Source organism: Esox lucius, chromosome 16, assembly GCF_011004845.1.
Source record: "Esox lucius isolate fEsoLuc1 chromosome 16, fEsoLuc1.pri, whole genome shotgun sequence".
In the NCBI taxonomy this organism is placed as follows: Eukaryota; Metazoa; Chordata; class Actinopteri; order Esociformes; family Esocidae; genus Esox; species Esox lucius.
The window spans coordinates 24,310,019-24,330,177 of record NC_047584.1 but is presented as its reverse complement, the minus strand read 5'-3'; the positions used below and the strand labels follow the sequence as shown (position 1 = coordinate 24,330,177).

General features: G+C 41.5%; 2 protein-coding genes and 1 long non-coding RNA gene across 5 annotated transcripts; 2 read left to right on the top strand and 1 right to left on the bottom strand.

The window, feature by feature from the left end:
* Positions 1-112: 112 nt before the first annotated feature.
* On the top strand, positions 113-5,184 carry LOC105016390 (claudin-14). Of its 2 annotated transcripts, none has more exons than XM_010880193.3 (4): positions 113-401; positions 2,342-3,036; positions 3,181-3,409; positions 3,728-5,184. In XM_010880193.3, exons 2-4 carry the CDS (start codon positions 2,803-2,805, stop codon positions 4,006-4,008), a joined length of 744 nt encoding a protein of 247 aa, XP_010878495.1. In that variant the 5' UTR covers positions 113-401; positions 2,342-2,802; the 3' UTR covers positions 4,009-5,184. The 2 variants fall into 2 exon arrangements, with proteins under 2 accessions (XP_010878495.1, XP_010878496.1); XM_010880194.3 differs by lacking the exon at positions 113-401 and adding an exon at positions 413-898.
* Positions 5,185-7,327: 2,143 nt separating this feature from the next.
* LOC105016389 (high-affinity choline transporter 1) lies at positions 7,328-19,846 on the top strand. The gene is made up of 9 exons (XM_013137722.3): positions 7,328-7,585; positions 8,262-8,496; positions 9,637-9,750; positions 9,860-10,015; positions 10,117-10,265; positions 10,615-10,758; positions 11,302-11,455; positions 14,798-15,015; positions 16,861-19,846. The coding sequence occupies exons 2-9, from the start codon at positions 8,313-8,315 to the stop codon at positions 17,509-17,511; spliced, it is 1,770 nt and encodes a 589-aa protein (XP_012993176.1). The 5' UTR covers positions 7,328-7,585; positions 8,262-8,312; the 3' UTR covers positions 17,512-19,846.
* On the bottom strand, positions 11,364-14,476 carry LOC105016388. 2 transcript variants are annotated; one of them, XR_828461.5, is made up of 4 exons: positions 14,393-14,463; positions 13,877-13,938; positions 11,954-12,027; positions 11,364-11,447 (listed from the first exon to the last, which is right to left on the bottom strand). It is a non-coding gene; the product is annotated as an uncharacterized LOC105016388 (long non-coding RNA). The 2 variants fall into 2 exon arrangements; XR_828462.5 differs by lacking the exon at positions 13,877-13,938 and having other exon boundaries at positions 14,393-14,476.
* Positions 19,847-20,159: the final 313 nt, after the last annotated feature.

The window sequence follows — 20,159 nt, the reverse complement described above, 5'->3', positions numbered from 1 at the left end:
TCCTTGAATTGTTGTGCCCCAGCTCCCTAATACGTGGAGGATTACAGGGTTTCCTCTAAGACTATTAACTACAGCATTAACATGGCGTCTCTCTCTCTGGAGGGAGGTACACAAAACACATAAGCCTATAAGGTAGTCTGACAAACACTGGCCAGCATGGGCTGCACTGCAGGCTGCTAGGGCAACAGTTTTGTAGGCTGTAGTGTAGGCTACTATACGGAGGAGTCACAGCCGGACTGGGAATGCTGTTTCCTGAAGCCTCGCTGTCTGTCTTTTATAGACTCAGAGGACACACTGGAATAAAAATAAAGTGGGAGACTGTTTACCACTGACCAGATCAAGATCAACAAGCAGACTTTGATGAGTTCACACCATCTACCATCTCCTGCCGAGTACAGCAGGTACTGAACACTGTTTATGTTGTCCTGTGATGACAGCTAAGGCCTGAACATTAATAGTAAGCTACTTGTTACCCACTATAGTCTTCCTGAAATACTGAAAATCCACTATGTTTTCTTGGTTTTATCTTTGCGGGTGAGGACATGAAGGGCCAAGTGATTCCTTCTCTATTATCCTGGGGTAGAAACTATGTTCACATCAAACCCTGACAAGTCAAAGAGTTAAAAAAAAAAAGAATTACACCAAGCCACGGCGCGTCACATCGCTGACAGGAAAGAAAGAGCACACATCCATACACTGCCCTCACTTGGACAGTGGAGCAGAGGCATCACTGGTGATAGGAGGAAACTGAGATTTAGAGAAAGCTGGACTTTTTTTTTTTTACTATAGAGAGGTCTTTATAAGCACCATTAAGACTGACTGTGAGTCTGCATAGAACACACCTTCCTCTACCCACCTGCAGGAGTGGATGGCAGCAGGGTCAATATACATGTTACAGGTAAAAAGGGGGAGATGAGGGGTGTTGGATGTAACACTAAATGTAGTGTTTCTTTTATTCTCATCTGTTTACTTTGTATTATATGTGGTCTGTGGATGGAGAAGCAATGCGTTTTGCAAATAACATGTTTATCAGTGTGCTATTGTTCGAGGTTGTCGTCTCCCTTACAGAATCAATCATTTGAACAAAGAGCATTCTGTTCCCAGTTTCTCCTACGGAACAGAAACAGCTGTGCTTTGATAGAGTAGAAAACGATGAACGATTAATGTTTCGTTTTGTGGTGGCTGGTAGATGAAAAGGTTATAGATTGTTGATAAATGAAATCTGGAATGTGGATTGTAGTTATATTGATATCATGTCAACTTTATTCTCTCTGAATGAGGCACGGGATCCATGTTATAGTGCCTTGTAAATCATAATGAAATGTGAAGCATCCTGTTTATAACAGCGACAAGACAATAAAAACGCCATTGCGGCCTCTGAGGTGTTCTGATTTGATTGGGATAAGCCGTGCTTGGAGCCCAGAGGCTTCCGGTCTGTCATTACCCAGAGTGTGTCACATTGGCAGGAGTGGCATCATATCTTAAGTCTGATCTTAGATGGCTGGAGCCTCCACAAATTAGCTGAGATTGCTCCCCCCTGCCCCTCCCCCACATCTCCCCTCCTTCCTTTTTTCTTAATTTATAATGAATTACAAAATCAACACAGCGCTGGAATTTGCTAATACATCCAGTTAACCGTGAAAGCGGGTGCGGCGGCGTATGTTTTATTGTTCACTACATCCACAGCCTCTACTTGTCTGCACTCCTCAAGTCACACTATGAGTTGTTTTCAAAAGTTGGTTACAAGAGGTGAGAAGAAAACCATGTAGATGAAAGTCAGTGCTTCACTGCCCTTGACTTCCTAACACTTAAACTTCTAAACGTTTGGCACCTCAGAGCACCCCTCCAAAATGTTCAATGTATTGAAAATTCAGAGTATTATTTATACTTACGGGCACGTTTATATAATTGTGTCCTCGCTCAGATGAAATTGAGTGTAAAATGAGCTACGGCTTTGTGTTCTGTAAGTGCTCTATTCAAATGATAGGTCATGTTTTTGATGCAGCTGGTGACTGAATTACAAGTCTGTCTGTGAATCAACAACAGAGATAAAACATTTACTGTGTTGAATTGAAAACTGCATGTTACATGTTATTCGTGAGACTCTAAATTAGCTAATTTAAATAGTATGACTGAAATAAAAGGAGTATTAAACATGGAGAAATTGAATTGAATTACAGGACATCTTGAATGCTCTGGTTATGTCGTTTCTGTGTTTCTATACACCAAATACCTCCAGGAGTTATGAAACAGGCTCTCATTTAGAAGTTAGTGGTTTGTAACGACCAACTCAGCTGGGTGTTGCTTTCTGTAAATGTTTAATCATGTGTGTTCTCTGCAGGGGCAGTGGGACAGTCACGGTCTTAGGGAGACTAGCTGGCTGAGCTCAGAGGACCACGCTGAACAGGTGGAGCTGTATGAGGAACAAGTTATTAGTCACACACTCAGCCAGCGTGGCCAGGGACAGAAGCCTCGGCAGAAGCAGCCATTGGAGAGCTCTGAAAAACAAACAGAACCAGAGTCCAATTGTTCAAAACAGCTCCAAAGAGACAGCAACTGAAGCCTTGCCCAGGGACCACAATCCACAGAGCTCCGGGAGACCACTCTGAAGCAACGATACAGGACCGTGACTGACTTTTCGACACACAGGAGTTTCAACCGTAGACCTGGGAAAATACCTCAAAGGGATTCATGTTCGGTTGTGTGTCAACGGGTGTGTGGTTCCGTGAGTCCTGTTTTGTGTAGTGTGCACTAGTGTTGTGTAGTTCTGTGTGCGTGCGTGGTTCTCTGTTCTTTCCAGACATGGCCAGCATGGCGGTCCAGCTGCTGGGCTTCTTCCTGGGTCTGCTGGGTCTGGTGTGCAGTGTGGTGGCTACTGTGCTTCCCCATTGGCGGCGGACAGCCTATGTGGGTACCAACATCATCACAGCTACTGCCTACATGAAGGGCTTGTGGATGGAGTGTGCGTGGCACAGCACAGGCATCTACCAGTGTGAAATACACCGCTCAATGCTGTCTCTGCCCCCCGACCTGCAGGTAGCACTGCTTTACCAACGTATTTATCTACTTTTTCCAATTCAGTTTACCTGAGGCCAGGGAAGCGGCGGCTGTCGCTGAAGTAGCGAATGTCATTTTAAAAAAACTAAACGATATTACAGTGCTGATGACCTCATCCCCTAGGTGGCGCGAGCGCTGATGGTGCTGTCCTGCCTAACCTCCACCCTGGCAGCCTTAGTGTCCTCTGTAGGGATGAAATGTACCCGCTGTGCCCGTGGCTCACCCACCAAGCATGCCCTGGCTGTCAGCGGAGGGGTCTGCTTTCTGTCTGCGGGCGCGCTCTGCCTCATCACCGTCTGCTGGACCACTAATGACGTCATCCTGGACTTCTACAATCCCATTCTACCCGAAGGTACGGCTCAGTGACAACATTACGTAAGGTCTTTTACCGCCGGCACAAATACAGGGCACAAACGACCAGAAGACGTCTGCAGTTAATCATTTAAGTTCATGTTTAAGATTTTCTTTGTCAACGTAATTGTTTCCACGCGCCTGAGACATTCGCTGAGGGAAGCCGAGGAGATGATGAGGAGGTGTTTCAATTCAACAGTAACCTAAACGTCATACACAGAGCGCCGGTTTAATATGTTATTTTATGACAACTTCCTGCGTATGCACCGCACTTGTCGTTTCCAGTTAATAACAAGAGATGTCACCATGTGTTGTGCAGGTGTGAAGTACGAGATTGGCTTGGCGGTGTATCTGGGCTACGTCTCGGCCTGTCTGAGTCTGACGGGAGGAGGAATCCTCTGTTTGAAATGCAACGGCCGGTCCGGGAACGCCCTTCCTCTCCATGTCCCCCGTCACGGCCACCCTCCTTCTCCCCCTGTCTTCAGTGCTGTGGACACCCCGGCGCCCCCGCACCGTCCCCCCACCGTCCTGAGAGGAAACCACAGCCCCTCCTGCACCTCCGCGTCCAGCAGTGGTTACAGGCTCAACGACTATGTCTGAGGCGTGGAGGGCATGAACATGGATTTCTTCCCGGCGTGGACGTTGACACGGTTAAAGGCTGTGTCTGGGTGTAGAGACTGGTAGACCTGGTACAGACTGGTCAACCTGGTCTGAAGAAGGCTTACAGTGACCGCAGAATAAAGACTTTAAGTTACTTCTGAGGATGAACGCACTCAGTTGCTGTCCAGCAGGGCTCCGGGGAGCGAGGATGAGATGTGGTTTTAGTCCTAGCCCTCCAGGATTCCGTTGAGATAAAGCCGACAAGCTGCTCCTTATCCTGTCGACTTTGGTTGGCTACAATGAGTGCGGTGAAACACAGATTTATACAATAACAGCCTTATTGCTTGATACTAAACAATCCCTTATTTCTGAAGGCCTTTAGAATAATGTCTGGGACAGCATGTTATGATAAGAAACCAAATAGTGTTCCTTCACATCATTTTATTTGTTCCACTTTCATAGCTCATAAGCAGTCTTCTGGAATAAGGAACTACATGTACTGTAGTTGACCTTATAAATCAACTACATTTTGCAGTAATTAAATTAATGTGGTAGTTTAATTAATTTCAAATATGAGATTAATATGTTCTCAGTTGTCGATAATTTTTGTGCAGTGTAGCGGTTTATTTTAGCGGTTACAACTGGAATTACACAATAGCTTTTTGCTAGAAGACAGGCAACAATTTACTTAATTTCTATCACAGAATAGTTTGGTTATAGTGTACTACTTTTTGAGTAGTTTCTAAGTTTCGTTAGTTAAGTAAACAATTTACATTTAAGGATTCCTTTACAATACTGTATCTTTGATGACGAGTAATTTATGAATAAATTGGTGGCTTGGTTTCTTACTGTCCATTTACCTTTCCAAACACTGTCCATAACTTGATGGCTCATCAAAAAATAAGTAGACGTAGATTTTTAACTGCATCAGCTGTTGTAAACCACATTACTACTGTAAGTTCGACGTTGAGCTTGCTGGCATGATACTCCCTTCGAGCTTAAACGGTCTGTGCAAGCCAAGGCCTACAATGGCCACACGGTGGCGCCACTAGCCAGTCTACTGGGTGAGTGTCATTCTGTTGCATTGTTCAAGATCATTTTTAGCTTGAACATCTATTTTATGTGAACATTGACTATATAAAATGTTTCCTTTAAACTATTTCCAATCACCGTCTAGATACGTATCTATCTACATATAAATGTTTTTTAAAATGAAATGACTCTTGTATCTCATTTTTGCTGTCATTTTCAGTTAAGGTTGGTATTTAGGATTTTTAAACAGTCTGAATAATTTTTTATGATGATTTGTTGGCCGGAAGATCAAATTGGGGACAGGACTTTAGTTTGGTCTCTGTCCATCCGTAAATGTGTATGTATGTGCGTCACATGAAAGTAATCCTTTTGATTAGTATTTGAAAAAGAATTGCTGCTACTGACAAATAAAAATGATTGGGTGTGTAGTTGGGCACATATACTCATATTAATCAGTTAAGGGTGTTATTGCAACCAAATTTGGCACACGTTGCATTTTGACCACAATGTGGAGCTATAACTAACAAGTCTTTATATCTCTGGATCTGTTTCACTCAGCGTGAATAAAATCTGGTGCACATGCTCAGGGACAAGGGTCTCAGTGACCTACCTGACATCTCAGACACCAACTTTTAACCTTGGTGAATGAGGAGTCTTGTCATGATCCAGCATTTGTGTCACGGATTGGACCAGTGGAGCGGTGCGTCATTAGAGGGGGACAACATATTTACTGTTGCAAGCTTTACACACCAAGAAAATAGGGGTTCTTAAGGGTTCTTTGGGAGGTGTGAGGATTTTATATGGAAACACAATGACTCAAAGGACACTTTGAGGCCTTCAGTTGTTCATAGCAGTTTAGAAAATGGTTTCATTTTGGTGATAAAATGTAGAAACAGCAGCACATTTAAATAATATATAGTTAGCTCAGAGGTCTTTTAGAGCAAGCAAGCGTAAGGGAGAGTTTTATCGTTCTTGTTGATCTAAGTTGTTGTTCTACGTTATTAAAAGTTGGTTATGACGACCTCTTCAAACACGTGCACGCTTAAACCAGTTGCATTCTATCCAGAAGCCAAATGCGTTCTTCAACATATCCCTCCACAAGGACAGCTATAACCCAATTTAAAATGTGACTTCCCCCTTCACAAGGACATAAGGTGCTTTATAGAAACATTATGCATAAAACAATTACAATAATAACAATAAAAACATTTTTTATTAACTTTCAAAGTGTTAATTTATAACCTCAAATCGTGTTAACATACTGGGTGACTTGGTTGATGCTCTTAATAACGTGTTTAATGGTTCTATAGGAAAGGGGTTTTCATGATGCCATACAGGCTCCATTTACAACCTTCTGAAAATGATGGCAAAGGGAGCCAAAATAACCCTTATTTCTGGACATACGTGGTTTCAGAGGTGGTTTATGTATTCTGACGCTATCCAATTATTATTAGATGTCCATTGTTTCTAGCAGCCTGTCAACATGTAACACTGTAAATTAGACTGAGCTTTGGGCAAAACTGAGAAGTCAGCAGTCCAGGGGCCTTTTTAAAAAACAAGTTCAGTCTTAATATATAAACGAGATTATGTGTGAATGAATATTATTACTCTCTTTTTTTCTTGTTCCATCTCATTGAATATTACATGGAACGCAAAACGGTTACGTTTTGGAATAAGTTCATTGCAAAGACAGAAAACTGAAAGGTCGGTGTTTCAATATGTTGGACAGCAAGAACAATCGGACCATAGTGACTTTTTTGTCCTAATAGTTTTTGAGGCTTGTCTAGCAGTCCAAACGCACACACCCCATACAGAGCTTGTTTCCCTATTCAGAATGCAGATTTAAGGACTTTGTACGTTTGAATACGATACAACTTCCAGTTAGGTCAATGTGGCTAATATTTCCAGGTGATTTTATCCTGAATACAATCGCTTATATCTTTCCTTATAAATAGATAAACCAATGCAGGATATAACACTATCAATACAACCAAAGGACATTCTAGCGGACATTATCTGAATTTCTTCAACTGTAAAAAAAAAAAACGCCGTGCTACAATTTCCACAATGTGTTAATCTAGAGGACCCCAGTCAATCACGCTTAAGTGCAACTGGTGAGTTTAGTGGGTCCATTCAAACTGAACGTTTATAGAATATCTCTCTCCTGGGAGTACGTCATGCCGTTCCCAATTAGTTTCTATTTCTGTCTTTTCCTGGAAGACCTTCACTGGATGCCTCCCCTCATCACACAACCTGCCAACCTTATTGATAAACTAAAAACCCACCCCTCCCTTCCACTCGCTCTGACGCCAATGCACACCCTCCTCCCGACCCCTCAACCCCACATTCCTATTCTCTGTCTCACAGCCACTACAGCCCTTCTGACGAACATGGTTCTCTGTATATACCAGACCAGGGAAATTACGCACGGGTTGCGTGGATTACGTTGAGTTGTAAAACATATCTAGGACTATTATTCTCTGGAAATCCAGTTGGTTGCCGTTTGGGAACCACTGTCCAACGTCCATTGAAGTGCCAACTAAAGGTAAGAGGAATCCACCTACACGAATGTTTTGGTCCCTCGTTTTGAAAAGAAAATCTATATTTAGTTTCAACACGTTTGTTAATTAGTCTAACTTTAGATGTCGACTCAGATGTCAGTACCTATACGCGTGAGCTGATGTGAGGGTGTGTGTCGAGGCGGGTGTCGATATTGCTGCTTTACCAACTCATGAAAATCCCCCAGTCAGGAGGAATTAAACCTGCAAAGAGCTTCTTAGATTTGTTTGATGTGCCAAGAAAAACGCATCCGTCAGAATTTCAGGAATCCCAGCAATTCATTTTATTGTCAGGGCACGCGCTCCGGAATGCGTAAAGCCCCCTTTACGCACATGAAATAAGTACAGAAGTTAGTCAGCATCCTCCGATGAAACATGTTAACTACTGTAATTCCTGTGTAGTCCTCAAACAATTAGCATGTTTGGATTATTATGTACACGTTTTGGCTTTTAATTGAAAATTAACCAGTCACAACAAGAGATTTTGAAATAGTCTTATAGCCTAAACAATCTCAAATGATTATTCAACAACTAATCAAGCAATGGCACAACGCTTATTTTGTTAAGAAGACAGGTCAACACCACTGATTATGCTTCTGCTGACCACTACACTGCGAGATGCTGAGTGGCTTCTGTTTTTCACCTCTCCATACCCTGGCGCAGGTCTCAATGAAACGCAGTTCCTCAAGCGGAGATTGATCACGGCGGAAAAGGATGGCCGTCCACGCCGAAGGGATCGTGGCTATAGTGCTCTTCTACTTGCTCATTCTGGCCGTGGGAATATGGGCTGCGTGGAAGAACAAGAACTCGGGGGTGTCGGAAGGCCAAGATCGCAGTGAAACCATCATGGTAGGAGGAAGGGACATCGGGTTATTCGTCGGTGGATTCACCATGACGGGTGAGTTGTGACCCGTTTCAACAGTCTGGAGACCGCAAGTAGGGTTGTTATTGTGGAGTGCTGAGTCGGTTTGGGAACCGGTATGGGGCATGGAGCCAACTCAATTTTGAATTCAGTAAATAACGATTAAAATAATGAACTGAAAACTATTTTTGCTACATGACTCAAATAAAAACTGAATTGACCTCAGCCCAGTGACTTGAGCAAGCAATCTGTTTGTTCAAACATTCCCGCTGTCAATTAATACAACAGGGACTTCAATCAATTATTTGAGAGAATATAGTAAAACGGATTAGTGCGTGAAACCTAACCTGTTTCACGCACATTCCCAAAAAATATTATATATGGGACAAGCACTACTGAAAATCAATTGTGGCTGGGATAAAGGCAAACTCAGCATGTTTCCGAAAGAAGTGTATTTTATTTAAAGTAGGCCTACTAATCACGTAACAAGACACTTCACAAAGTGAAAGATTTAGGTTTAAAGTAACCCAACCAATACAATTCGCAAGTGGATTTGACGTCCATGCATGGGGAAACAGTTAAATGCAGCCATTTGTTTTTGCTTTAACTGAACGGAAGGTGTGTGAATGCTGTATTCATCGAACTAAAGAATACAAATACGCCCAGCTTCATTGGAAGAGCTAAAGCCTTGTTTTAGTGAAAGCAACATTAACGTGTGCGTTCATGTAAGACCCAGAGCATTTCCAAAATTACGTCTTTGATACTACTCTATTTTATTAAAACAAACCCCGGAGGTACAGGCGTTTATAGACTGAAATCAATTATTTATTTTCTGCAAGTTACATTAATGCTCAAGAAAATAATTGATCTAAGCTACGTGAACAGTCTATGTATCACGCAGCATTCCCGACATTGCCGATTCCATCTGTTAGCGTGGTACTGCAACTACAGCTAATTGCTTATAGTATACCTACACATTTACACAATAGGCTTACTATGTTATCAATATATTTGGTAAAACCTATTAATTGTGGGATTTATTTGTAGTGTGGCTCTATAGCAGTCAGTGAAATACAAAAACAAAACCATAATGCTTTAGGCGTCTTTGTGTGATAGATATAATGAATGTGTGAATATAAATTTTTCTCGACTTGAACTAATGAACTCCTCCTTTAGCTACGTGGGTGGGCGGCGGATACATCAACGGAACCGCGGAGTATGTCTACCTGCCTGACTACGGTCTGGCCTGGGCACAGGCTCCCTTCGGATACGCGCTCAGTCTGGTCGTAGGTAAATTATAGGAACATCATCTAATTCAATTTGTATTCATTCATCAACGTCAATGTACATATTGTATGTACCTCTCTGTGTAATTTTGTTCTGTCTATCGTGGTTTTAGGTGGCCTGTTTTTCGCCAAGCCTATGCGCTCCCGAGGTTACGTCACCATGCTGGACCCGTTTCAGCAGATATACGGGAAACGCATGGGAGGCCTGCTATTCATTCCCGCGCTCATGGGGGAGATCTTCTGGTCGGCAGCCATCTTGTCAGCCCTTGGTAGGCCTTATGCATATAGTCAATAGAAACCTATTTTCATATACATTTTAAGCATACTCAGCACATTTTACTGTCTTTGTCGGTATGTCTTCTTTTCCTAGGGGCTACTCTGAGTGTGATCGTGGACATTGACATCAACATGTCAGTTGTGATCTCAGCACTGATCGCTATCTTCTACACCCTGGTGGGAGGGCTCTACTCTGTGGCCTACACTGATGTGGTGCAGCTCTTCTGTATCTTCCTGGGACTGGTGAGTCCAACAGTGTAGGAAATGTAGGGTAGAAAATATTTACCTCCTTGGACAAACTCCAGAAACCGGAAAGAAAACCATTCACCATTATTTCAGCTGACTCTCTCTCTCACTAACCCTCTCACCCTCAATGGGAGAGAGGGATGCACACATACAAGTTTCAAAAAGATGAAGATATGTCACATGTACATTATAAATTCTGTACAGTTATGTTGTATTATAAATTATGTACATTGTAACAATGTCTAAATACAATGTAAACATTTACATATTGGTCATGTCTCTCTTCTCTCTCATACTCTTGTTCTGTTTCTTTCACTTCATCACATATTTTCTCTGTCTCTGTCAGTGGGTCAGCGTGCCGTTTGCCCTGTCCAACCCAGCTGTGTCCAGTATCAGTGTGACAGCTAAAGAGGAAGTGTACCAGACACCCTGGCTGGGCAAGATCGACTCAGCAGATACATGGATGTGGATCGACAACTTCTGTCTTCTGGTAAATCATCAGTCACTATCATCTTCATTAAATCATACTAGATGTTCAATAACTCTCTGTGGATTCTTCTTTGCTTCCCAAACCATCTTACTCACTGTGTGATAGTGTCTTCCACATGGCAGGTTTGCCACTTCTTCACTAGCTTTACATGAGTGTCGCCTAATTATTATACCCCAGTGAAACAGGAAGCCATGGAAGACCTCAATACATCCCCTTAAGCGAGTGTTAATGCAGATACAATTTTGTTTGTGTTCATTTACATGAGTCCTTAGATGTACCCATTCTTTTGACACCCATCTTTTTGAGAAATACATGAATTGCTTGTTGAATATAAAAAAAACTATCTGAGTAACTGTATTGATAAAAAAAATATATATATATTTGAAAACAAAACAATTCTAATTACTTGAGCTTTTTTATATTTATTAATGGGTGCCACATATTTTGAAAGTGACTATATCTTGCTATAATTACAGTTTTCAGTATGTATTTACAATAAAGCTTTGTGTTGGTTAGTACTGACTATGATGTTTCTTCCTCTAGATGTTGGGGGGGATTCCATGGCAAGTGTATTTTCAACGGGTTCTCTCTGCATCTTCAGCTACCTACGCCCAGGTTCTATCCTTCATTGCTGCTGCAGGCTGCCTGGTCATGGCTGTTCCCTCTGTCCTCATAGGAGCAATAGGAGCCTCCACAGGTACACACACACACACACACACACACACACACATTTGTAGATACAAACCAAGGCAAACAAACACACACATACACACACACACACAGAGTATTTAAAAAAAACATTTACATTGTTAATGAAACATTATAAATATATATTTTTTTATATCCATGAATACTCTCACATTATTTAATAATGAAAAGCATATTAGTAAATTCTGGATTGAGTGATTTGCTTTGTAATGACACAAAGTTGATATTGTTGTAATAGAAAAATCACTCATCTTCACTGGACTTGAGATAAGAACTTCTTAAAAAAGTACTTTTTGCATATTTGTTTTTTAAAGCTTTCCAATTAAGATATTTTTCTGCCTCATAGTGTTTTTAATTTACAAAAAAACTGGAATAGGTTTTAAAATAATTAATTCATTATTATTCCTCAAGGTCTTCTCAGTTTTCTTGTTTTGCACCTTTATCTCTGATAAAATGAGCATTAGGAAACAAATGTGAAGGTGTTTACCTACAAATCCACAAGTAGCTGATTGAATGCTCCTAATTGTGACATCACAGGGTAAGTCAAAATGTCCATCCCATCTAAATGGGAAGAATAGTTCAAGTTATAATATAAAAAAGTAAATAGTGAAATAAAGTTTTTTATTTAATGTTTAAAAAAATTGATTTCCCAAAGTGCAGTACATCAAAAATCCATTCAGCATCTCATGACAAAGAATAATACTTTGAGTTAATATCAAGCTGATATTCAAACTAATATCTGATGTAATATAAGTATTGTTTTTTATTTATTAGACTATCATGTCTCACGCCTCATGTGAATTAGTTTGAATAAATTATAATCAAACTAAATGAAAATATAGATTCCTGTGGTCAATGGCCAATGGAATTAAAAACAATTATGCCTCAGTGTGTATTTTATGAAATCATCTATACAGTAACTACTAAGGCTTTTGAAAAGAAATAACTAGCTTTTCATAGCTTCACTTTCTTATTCCGTACTTTAAGACTGCTAGTAAGTCTTTCTGGCTTGCAAGTGTTCATGTCATCCTTGGCTAGTCAGACAGGACCATCAGATTTAGTATCATATTTCAATTTTTTCTCAATAAAAAAAAATTATATTGCAAAATCAAGAAACCTTTCTCCATTGAAAGCAATACAACCAAGCCTGATTTCAAGCAATAATAGGCAGTGTTTCATCTATTAATTATCGTTTATGTCATATTTGGTGTGCTTTGGTATACCCATCAATACACAGCACCTTTTTCTTAAATCCTATTCGTAAAACAATTATGTAGACATGTGAACGTTTTACTGTGTTGACTTTTCAATACATGTTGTCATCAGTGTAATGTGATTAGTATATTTAAAGGACAAACACAAAAAAAACGTTATATACGTTCTGTTGATCAAGTGAAGAGGGATGATGACGCAGATTTTGCGGGAGTCTGGGAATCTAACCAAATTCTTCTTCAGCCATTTAATGATACATGTTGTTTTAAATGAGCCTTAACTCCACCAGCCACAGAGCAGATTAGACCCAGACACATTACCACAGAACTGAACCTGGCTATAACATGAACCACATCCATGTGCCCGTTTATCCCAGGTTTGAACTCAAAAGTAACCTTGCAAAACAGCTCACATCGTAGTACATCCATCAGACATATAAACAAACAGGCTGGACCCAGTGCTGCGTAAACAACCCCAGATGGCTCCTGTCACACACCAAAAAAGGGGGTTCTTTAAAAGTGATTTCTCGTGAATATTACATCAGAAGGAAGACTAATTAATTTGGTTGATCTGACGATTCATCATCAAAGGCCCTGTTAATCAGCAGCTGTTTGTTGAGGTCCAGAGGAGAGAGTGAAGGGGCTGTGAAAGAGAGGGAGACTGTCTATGGGCCTGACTGACAGTAGACATCATGGTCGAGTGAGGAGATGGAGGAATCCTTGTGGAAGAATGTAGGGGAAAATACAGATATGATCCAATGGAGTGATGATTTATTGGTCTGCTGAGTGGCATCTCTCCAGTTCAGAGACATACTGTCCCTCGCTCTCATCATTCTTGGAATGAGATTTTTCTGAATTGTGTTGAAATATGCCATCTGAACTACAGATAGCAACTGCCAGGAACAATTTGCTGTAGATATGTTTGTGTATATCTGCACATGCAAGGGTGTAAATCTGATTTAACAGTGGGGGGGGACAATAAACATAACATTTCCGAAGAGCAATTTTTGAAGGGGACACAAATAATACAGCCACAATTATACTTGTAGAGGACGTGTACACAGAGGAAAGCCTTAATACTATCATGTGGGCTAGCATGGTGTGGGCTAGCATGGTACCATCATCCTTCTTTTCAGTGTTTCTCTTGATTCAATGAAAAAGCTGACTAAATTGACCATATGACGACTTACTGTACTTACTTTGCGTTTTGGTGTACTGAAAAAGGATCTTATGTCCGTTTTTCTCTTCTCCGTCATTTTATCTGGGCAGCAACACAAATCTTTAACGTCAGATGTCTAAGTATAGGCCTACATTAGGTTCACCACGCGGTCATATTATAATTATAAAATGATCTTGCTTCAACCACATAAATATTAGGTTTCGTCTGGGACAGAGGATATATATTTAACAGCAGCAAACCCACTGATCAGCCATACTTAACATCATATTGAGCAGAACACAACCTGTAGATCTTCAATATTAACCCTAATATCAGTTCACAGATAACGTGGTAACGTTAGTTGCAGTGGCCAGGTGCATTTCTATCCAACAAGCTATTAAACAAGCTAGGTAACGTTACATAATATTACACTAAACATAGCGAACTTTTATGTCATGACTAATTTATTAATTACTCAGCATAATTTCTATTTGAGAAAAGAAAACCTTCATCCGATGTTTAATGTGAATAAATTAGCTTTGAACCGCCTACTTACTACATTCCACAACCAGCGTTACTGTAGCGAATCCTACTACCAGTGTGTTGTTCTCTCGTCCACGCTCTCGCTGGACGGGTAAGGCAGGATTTGGACCAAACCACTGTGAGGCACGGGAGGGGGGACTCAGAATGTTTCTAAACTTAAAAAGCATAATTTGGGGTTTGTATCGTTTTAATACTTATGGACATATAAATATATTTAAGTATATATGATTATGTTATTTACAATACACAGCATTGTTTTTAAGGATATTTTTAGGGGGGGACAACCCTTAGATGGGGGGGGGGTCCTGACCCCCCCGACCCCCCTGGGATTTCCGCCCTTGTGCACATGTATTAAGTCATAACACATTTTGTAACTGAAATAGGTAAACTACACCTGTGTGTCTGTTGTCACACCCAGACTGGAACCAGACTACGTACGGAGCCATTCCTCCAAAAGAAAAGGACCAATCGGATATGATTCTGCCCATCGTGCTACAGCACCTTTGCCCATCCTGGATCTCTTTCTTTGGTCTGGGGGCGGTGTCCGCTGCTGTGATGTCATCAGCTGACTCCTCCATCCTGTCAGCCAGTTCCATGTTTGCCAGAAACATCTACCAGCTGGCCTTCAGACAGTCAGTAAGTTCATAGACACACACCTGCACACACACAAACACACATATATGCACACATACAGGTGCTGGTCATATAATTAGAATATCATCAAAAAGTTGATTTATGTCAGTAATTCCATTCAAAAAGTGAAACTTGTGTATTATATTCATTCATTGCACACAGACTGATATATTTCAAATGTTTATTTCTTTTAATTGTGATGATTATAACTGACAACTAATGAAAATCCCAAATTCAGTATCTCTGTAAATTAGAATATTACTTAAGACCAATACAAAAAAAATATTTTTAGAAATGTTGGCCAACTGAAAAGTATGAACATGAAAAGTATGAGCATGTACAGCACTCAATACTAGGTTGGGGCTCCTTTTGCCTGAATTACTGCAGCAATGCGGCGTGGCATGGAGTCCATCAGTCTGTGTCACTGCTCAGGGGTTATGAGAGCCCAGGTTGCTCTGGTAGTGGCCATCAGCTCTTCTGCATTGTTGGGTCTGGCGTATCGCATTTTCCTCTTCACAATACCCCATAGATTTTCTATAGGGTTAAGGTCAGGCGAGTTTGCTGGCCAATAGACTCTGTGCCAGCAAATATGCCGATATCTGGCTAAAGCGGAAGTTCGTCCATACGCTTGTGCACAGAGCCTATTAAGAACAGGGATACCATGGTCCTTAAACCAGGTACTGGTTGCTTTGGCACTGTGTGCAGGTGCCAAGTCCTGTTGGAAAATGAAATCTGCATCTCCATAAAGTTGGTCAGCAGCAGGAAGCATGAAGTGCTCTAAAACTACTTGGTAAACGACTGCGTTGATCTTGGACCTCAGAAAACACAGTGGACCAACACCAGCAGATGACATGGCACCCCAAACCATCACTGACTGTGGCAATTTTACACTGGACTTCAAGCAACGTGGATTATGTGCCTCTCCTCTCTTCCTCCAGACTCTGGGACCTTGATTTGCAAAGGAAATGCTAAATTTACTTTCATCAAAGAACATATCTTTGGACCACTCAGCAGCAGTCCAGTCCTTTTTGTCTTTAGCCCAGGCAAGACGCTTCTGACGCTGTGTCTTGTTCAAGAGTGGCTTGACACAAGGAATGCGACAGCTGAAACCCATGTTTTGCATACGTCTGTGCGTGGTGGTTCTTGAAGCACTTTGTGAATCTCCCCCAACTTTTTGAATGGGTTTTGTTTCACAGTCCTCTCCAGGGTGTGGTTATCCCTATTGCTTGTACACTTTTTTCTACCACATCTTTTCCTTTCCTTCGCCTCTCTATTAATGTGCTTGGACACAGAGCTCTGTGAACAGCCAGCCTTTTTAGCAATGACCTTTTGTGTCTTGCCCTCCTTGTGCAAGGTGTCAATGGTCGTCTTTTGGACAGCTGTCAAGTCAGCACTCTTCCCCATGATTGTGTGGCCTACAGAACTAGACTGAGAGACCATTTAAAGGCCTTCGCAGGTGTTTTGAGTTAATTAGCTGATTAGAGTGTTGAACCTTTTCACAATATTCAAATTTTCTGAGATACTGATTTTGGGGTTTTCATTAGTTGTCAGTTATAATCATCAAAATGAAAAGAAATAAACACTTGAAATATATCAGTCTGTGTGGAATGAAGGTATACATTATACAAGTTTCACTTTTTGAATGGAATTACTGATAGAAATCAACTTTTTGATTATATTCTAATTATATGACCAGCACCTGTACAAACATTAATTCACTCCTATATGTTTATTATTGTCCCGTCAGTCATCTTACCTGGTGAAATAAGGTTATGAAAAAAGAAAAGCCACCACATCCTGTCCCTCCTCACCCTTCCCTCCCCCTTCCCTTCTCCTCACCCCATACAGGCGACGGACCGAGAGATTGTGTGGGTGATGCGTATCTCCATCTTTGTGTTCGGCGCTCTTGCCACCGCCATGGCGTTGCTAACCGGGACGGTGTACGGCCTGTGGTACCTGAGCTCGGACCTGGTCTATGTCATCATCTTCCCCCAGTTGCTCAGTGTGCTGTTCATCAAGGGGACCAACACCTACGGCTCAGTGGCCGGCTACGTCTTTGGTCTGCTGTTGCGTGTCGGGGGAGGGGAGCCCTACCTCAAGCTGCCTCCCTTTATCTACTACCCCGGCTGGGTGCAGCAGGAGAAGATCCATCACCTGACTGGAGACGTGGAGTACTTCATACAGCAGCGCTTCCCCTTCAAAACGGTCTCCATGCTGGCCTCGTTCATGGGCAACGTGGTCTTCTCCTACCTGCTGAAGTACCTGTTTGAGTCTGGGACTCTGTCTCACAAATATGACTTCATGGATGCCGTGGTGTCTAAACACAGTAAGGAGATCATGGACAAGACCACGCTGGTTAGTGACGACATCATCCTGTCAGAGATGGCGCCGGTCAAAGCGCACCTCAACGCCTCGCTGGCGGGCACATTCACAAACACAGAGGCTCTAAGTGACGACGAGGTGTCCAGCCCCGGGTCCTTGAACAATCACCGTGAATAGAGGGCCGGCCGAGGACCCAGAACCAGAGCTCTCCTCCTGGGGAGCAAACTAACCTCCTGTACATCTCTCCAGTCCTGCTCTAACATACCTGATGCTATCACTCGGCAACTCATTAGGATCACGAATAGCTATCTCAGGTGTGTTACAGCACGGCCGGAGGAGAAGCCTGCGTAGCCAATAGCTCTCCAGCAGAAGGGTCGGCCAAACTTGATGTAGAGCCTTGAACCCAGCTGGTCTGTACCGTCATCCGGCAGTGTTGTGTTGCTGTATCAGCCACTGACTGATCCTCTTTGCATCAAACTCCAGCTCCATTTTAGTTTTCCTTTCTTAGTACTGGTACAGCAAATGGAGCCTTTGTGAAAGTGATGTAGAGGATCAAATGGGTGTCTGTAGGGCAGTCTGTCTGTCTCACTAGGGAGTTCTAACACAGACGCCAGCCCAGAGAGTGATAAGAATAGTGCAATATGTAATTATATGTGTGTCTGTATGTGCGTGTCGGTATGTCTGTGTGTTTGCGCAAATGCGTATACATTAGCTGTGTGTGTCTGAAATCAGCTTTTGATTATTCCCTCATTTGCATTGAAATAATTTACTTATAGAGCAATAATATTTCCAAGGTTTACAGGTTTGACTGTAGTTGGCTGAGAGGTAATAGTGTCTGGTAAGTAACAAACAGGTCACCAGTTAGACCCCCGATCAATGTGCCCTTGAGCAAGGTACCCCAATGGTCCCCCATTTTCTCCATAATTGACCCTGGCTGTGACCCTATTGTCTGTGGAGTGGGGATATGCCAAAAACACAAAAATCACATGCATTGTTAATACACACTTCTTCATGTGCGAAATAGGAAAAATATAAGCACCAATCAAATTATTATCAGTATTACTGTAGACAGATCTCTAATTATCAGTCATTCCAAAACTAATTATCAGTCATTTTTTTTAAATGTTGTTGAGTTTTGAAGAAAACCCCCTAATTCTTTTCATAGTCCCAAACGAGATTATGTGGGCCAGTTTTTTACTGAGAAACAACAGTATGTGTCAGCAATACAGAATAGGGGAAGAAGCCTTATACATTCTCTGCTAATGGGTACACCTGCTGAATGTGACAGGACCAGAACCACGTCGATTATGGACTTGGGTGCTTCGGAATCCTGGATTCTCATTGAGTGGTAGTCGTAGTGTATGACATCATATCACTTCTCGCTGCTCTGATTGCGTTGGTAGACCGGGCATTTGGGGGTTTGTGGTGTATTGCCAATATACCACGACTAAGTGCTGCATCCAGGTACTTGGCGTTGCTTTGTGAGAACAGCTCTTAGCCGTGGAATATTGGCCATAAATCACACCCCCTCAAAGTGTATTGCGTAAGTGTACACTACCTAGGGAATAGGGAGCCAGTCGCGTTGGGCCCCTGTGATCATTTGTTTCCCCCCAAACAGTTATTGACTGCCGTGGCAGAAAGGCTGTTGAGGGATGGCCGAGGCTGAGTCTTGATTGCTCTTCCAGGGATGGTATCAATAACCTGTGTGCACGATCGATTCACTTCTGACCCGTACGTTTGTCCCAAGGACATTTGATTGGTGTTCTCAGCCGGTTTTACGCCCAGACAGGAAGAAAACCCCCCTGGTGGTTTTGGGGTCTAGCAAAGCTGAACTGGTCCAGTGATTTGAGTGAATGAGCAAATCCAATCCGTGATGTCTGTAACTACAGTTTGATGGGTGATGCTGAGAAAGATATTTGGACTGAATGTTTTTTTTCTTTCAGAAAACAAAACTCCCCAGTGATAACATTCACATCCTAGATGGTCTTGGGGAATGCAGCTGTTGTTTAATGTTTCGTAATCTTGTCCTCTAGATGACACGCCTCATTCTGAATTACAGCCTTAATTTTGGTAGGGTTGGGGAGCTGGTCCGATGCTATTTAAAGTGTCAGTGTCTGTCAGTGCTGTTTCATTTGTTTAGAATGGAATGTGAATGTAAAGTCCTTTCTCCGTCACCCAGGAGACATGGTTGTGTCCTGTATTATGTTTAATCAGCGAAAAATGAATAACTGTATCAACTAAGTAAGTAAAAAAATACATAATCATGTCAGTTGACTGACTGGCTATAATAAATGTGATTCTATGTTGTAAATTGGCAATGTATATTTTTGTGTGATACATTTATATACAAACAAAGTCAGCATATGGATAAATAGAATATATGTTTTATTGCAACAAAATGATTTGTGATTTATAGGATTATTTATAGAAATACATTTATTTGTTTGTTGAGGTAAAATTAAAGCTATGTAAGAATTTATTTATTTATGCCGTGTAAAATTCTGATGATGAGTTTGTGAGGTAAATAAATTATATTATTTAGCTCAATGATCATTTGTTGTTCATTATTTCTGTCCTTTACACATGCTGCCTTTAAATTGAATTATTTTGGAATTCCTATTTGAAAATGCTAGACTTGATTTCCCCTACTGGCAATTTTTTTTAAGCCCTGAATTTCAAATTTCCAGGTAATTAAAATTTGAGTTATTTAGACACTTCCATCCAGAGTGACATAATTCATTTTCTAACTGTAGAAAACTGGTTGTAAATTAAGTACAAATTAAGGTACTCATTCTTGTTATTGTTGTTCATGTGTGGCCCTAGCA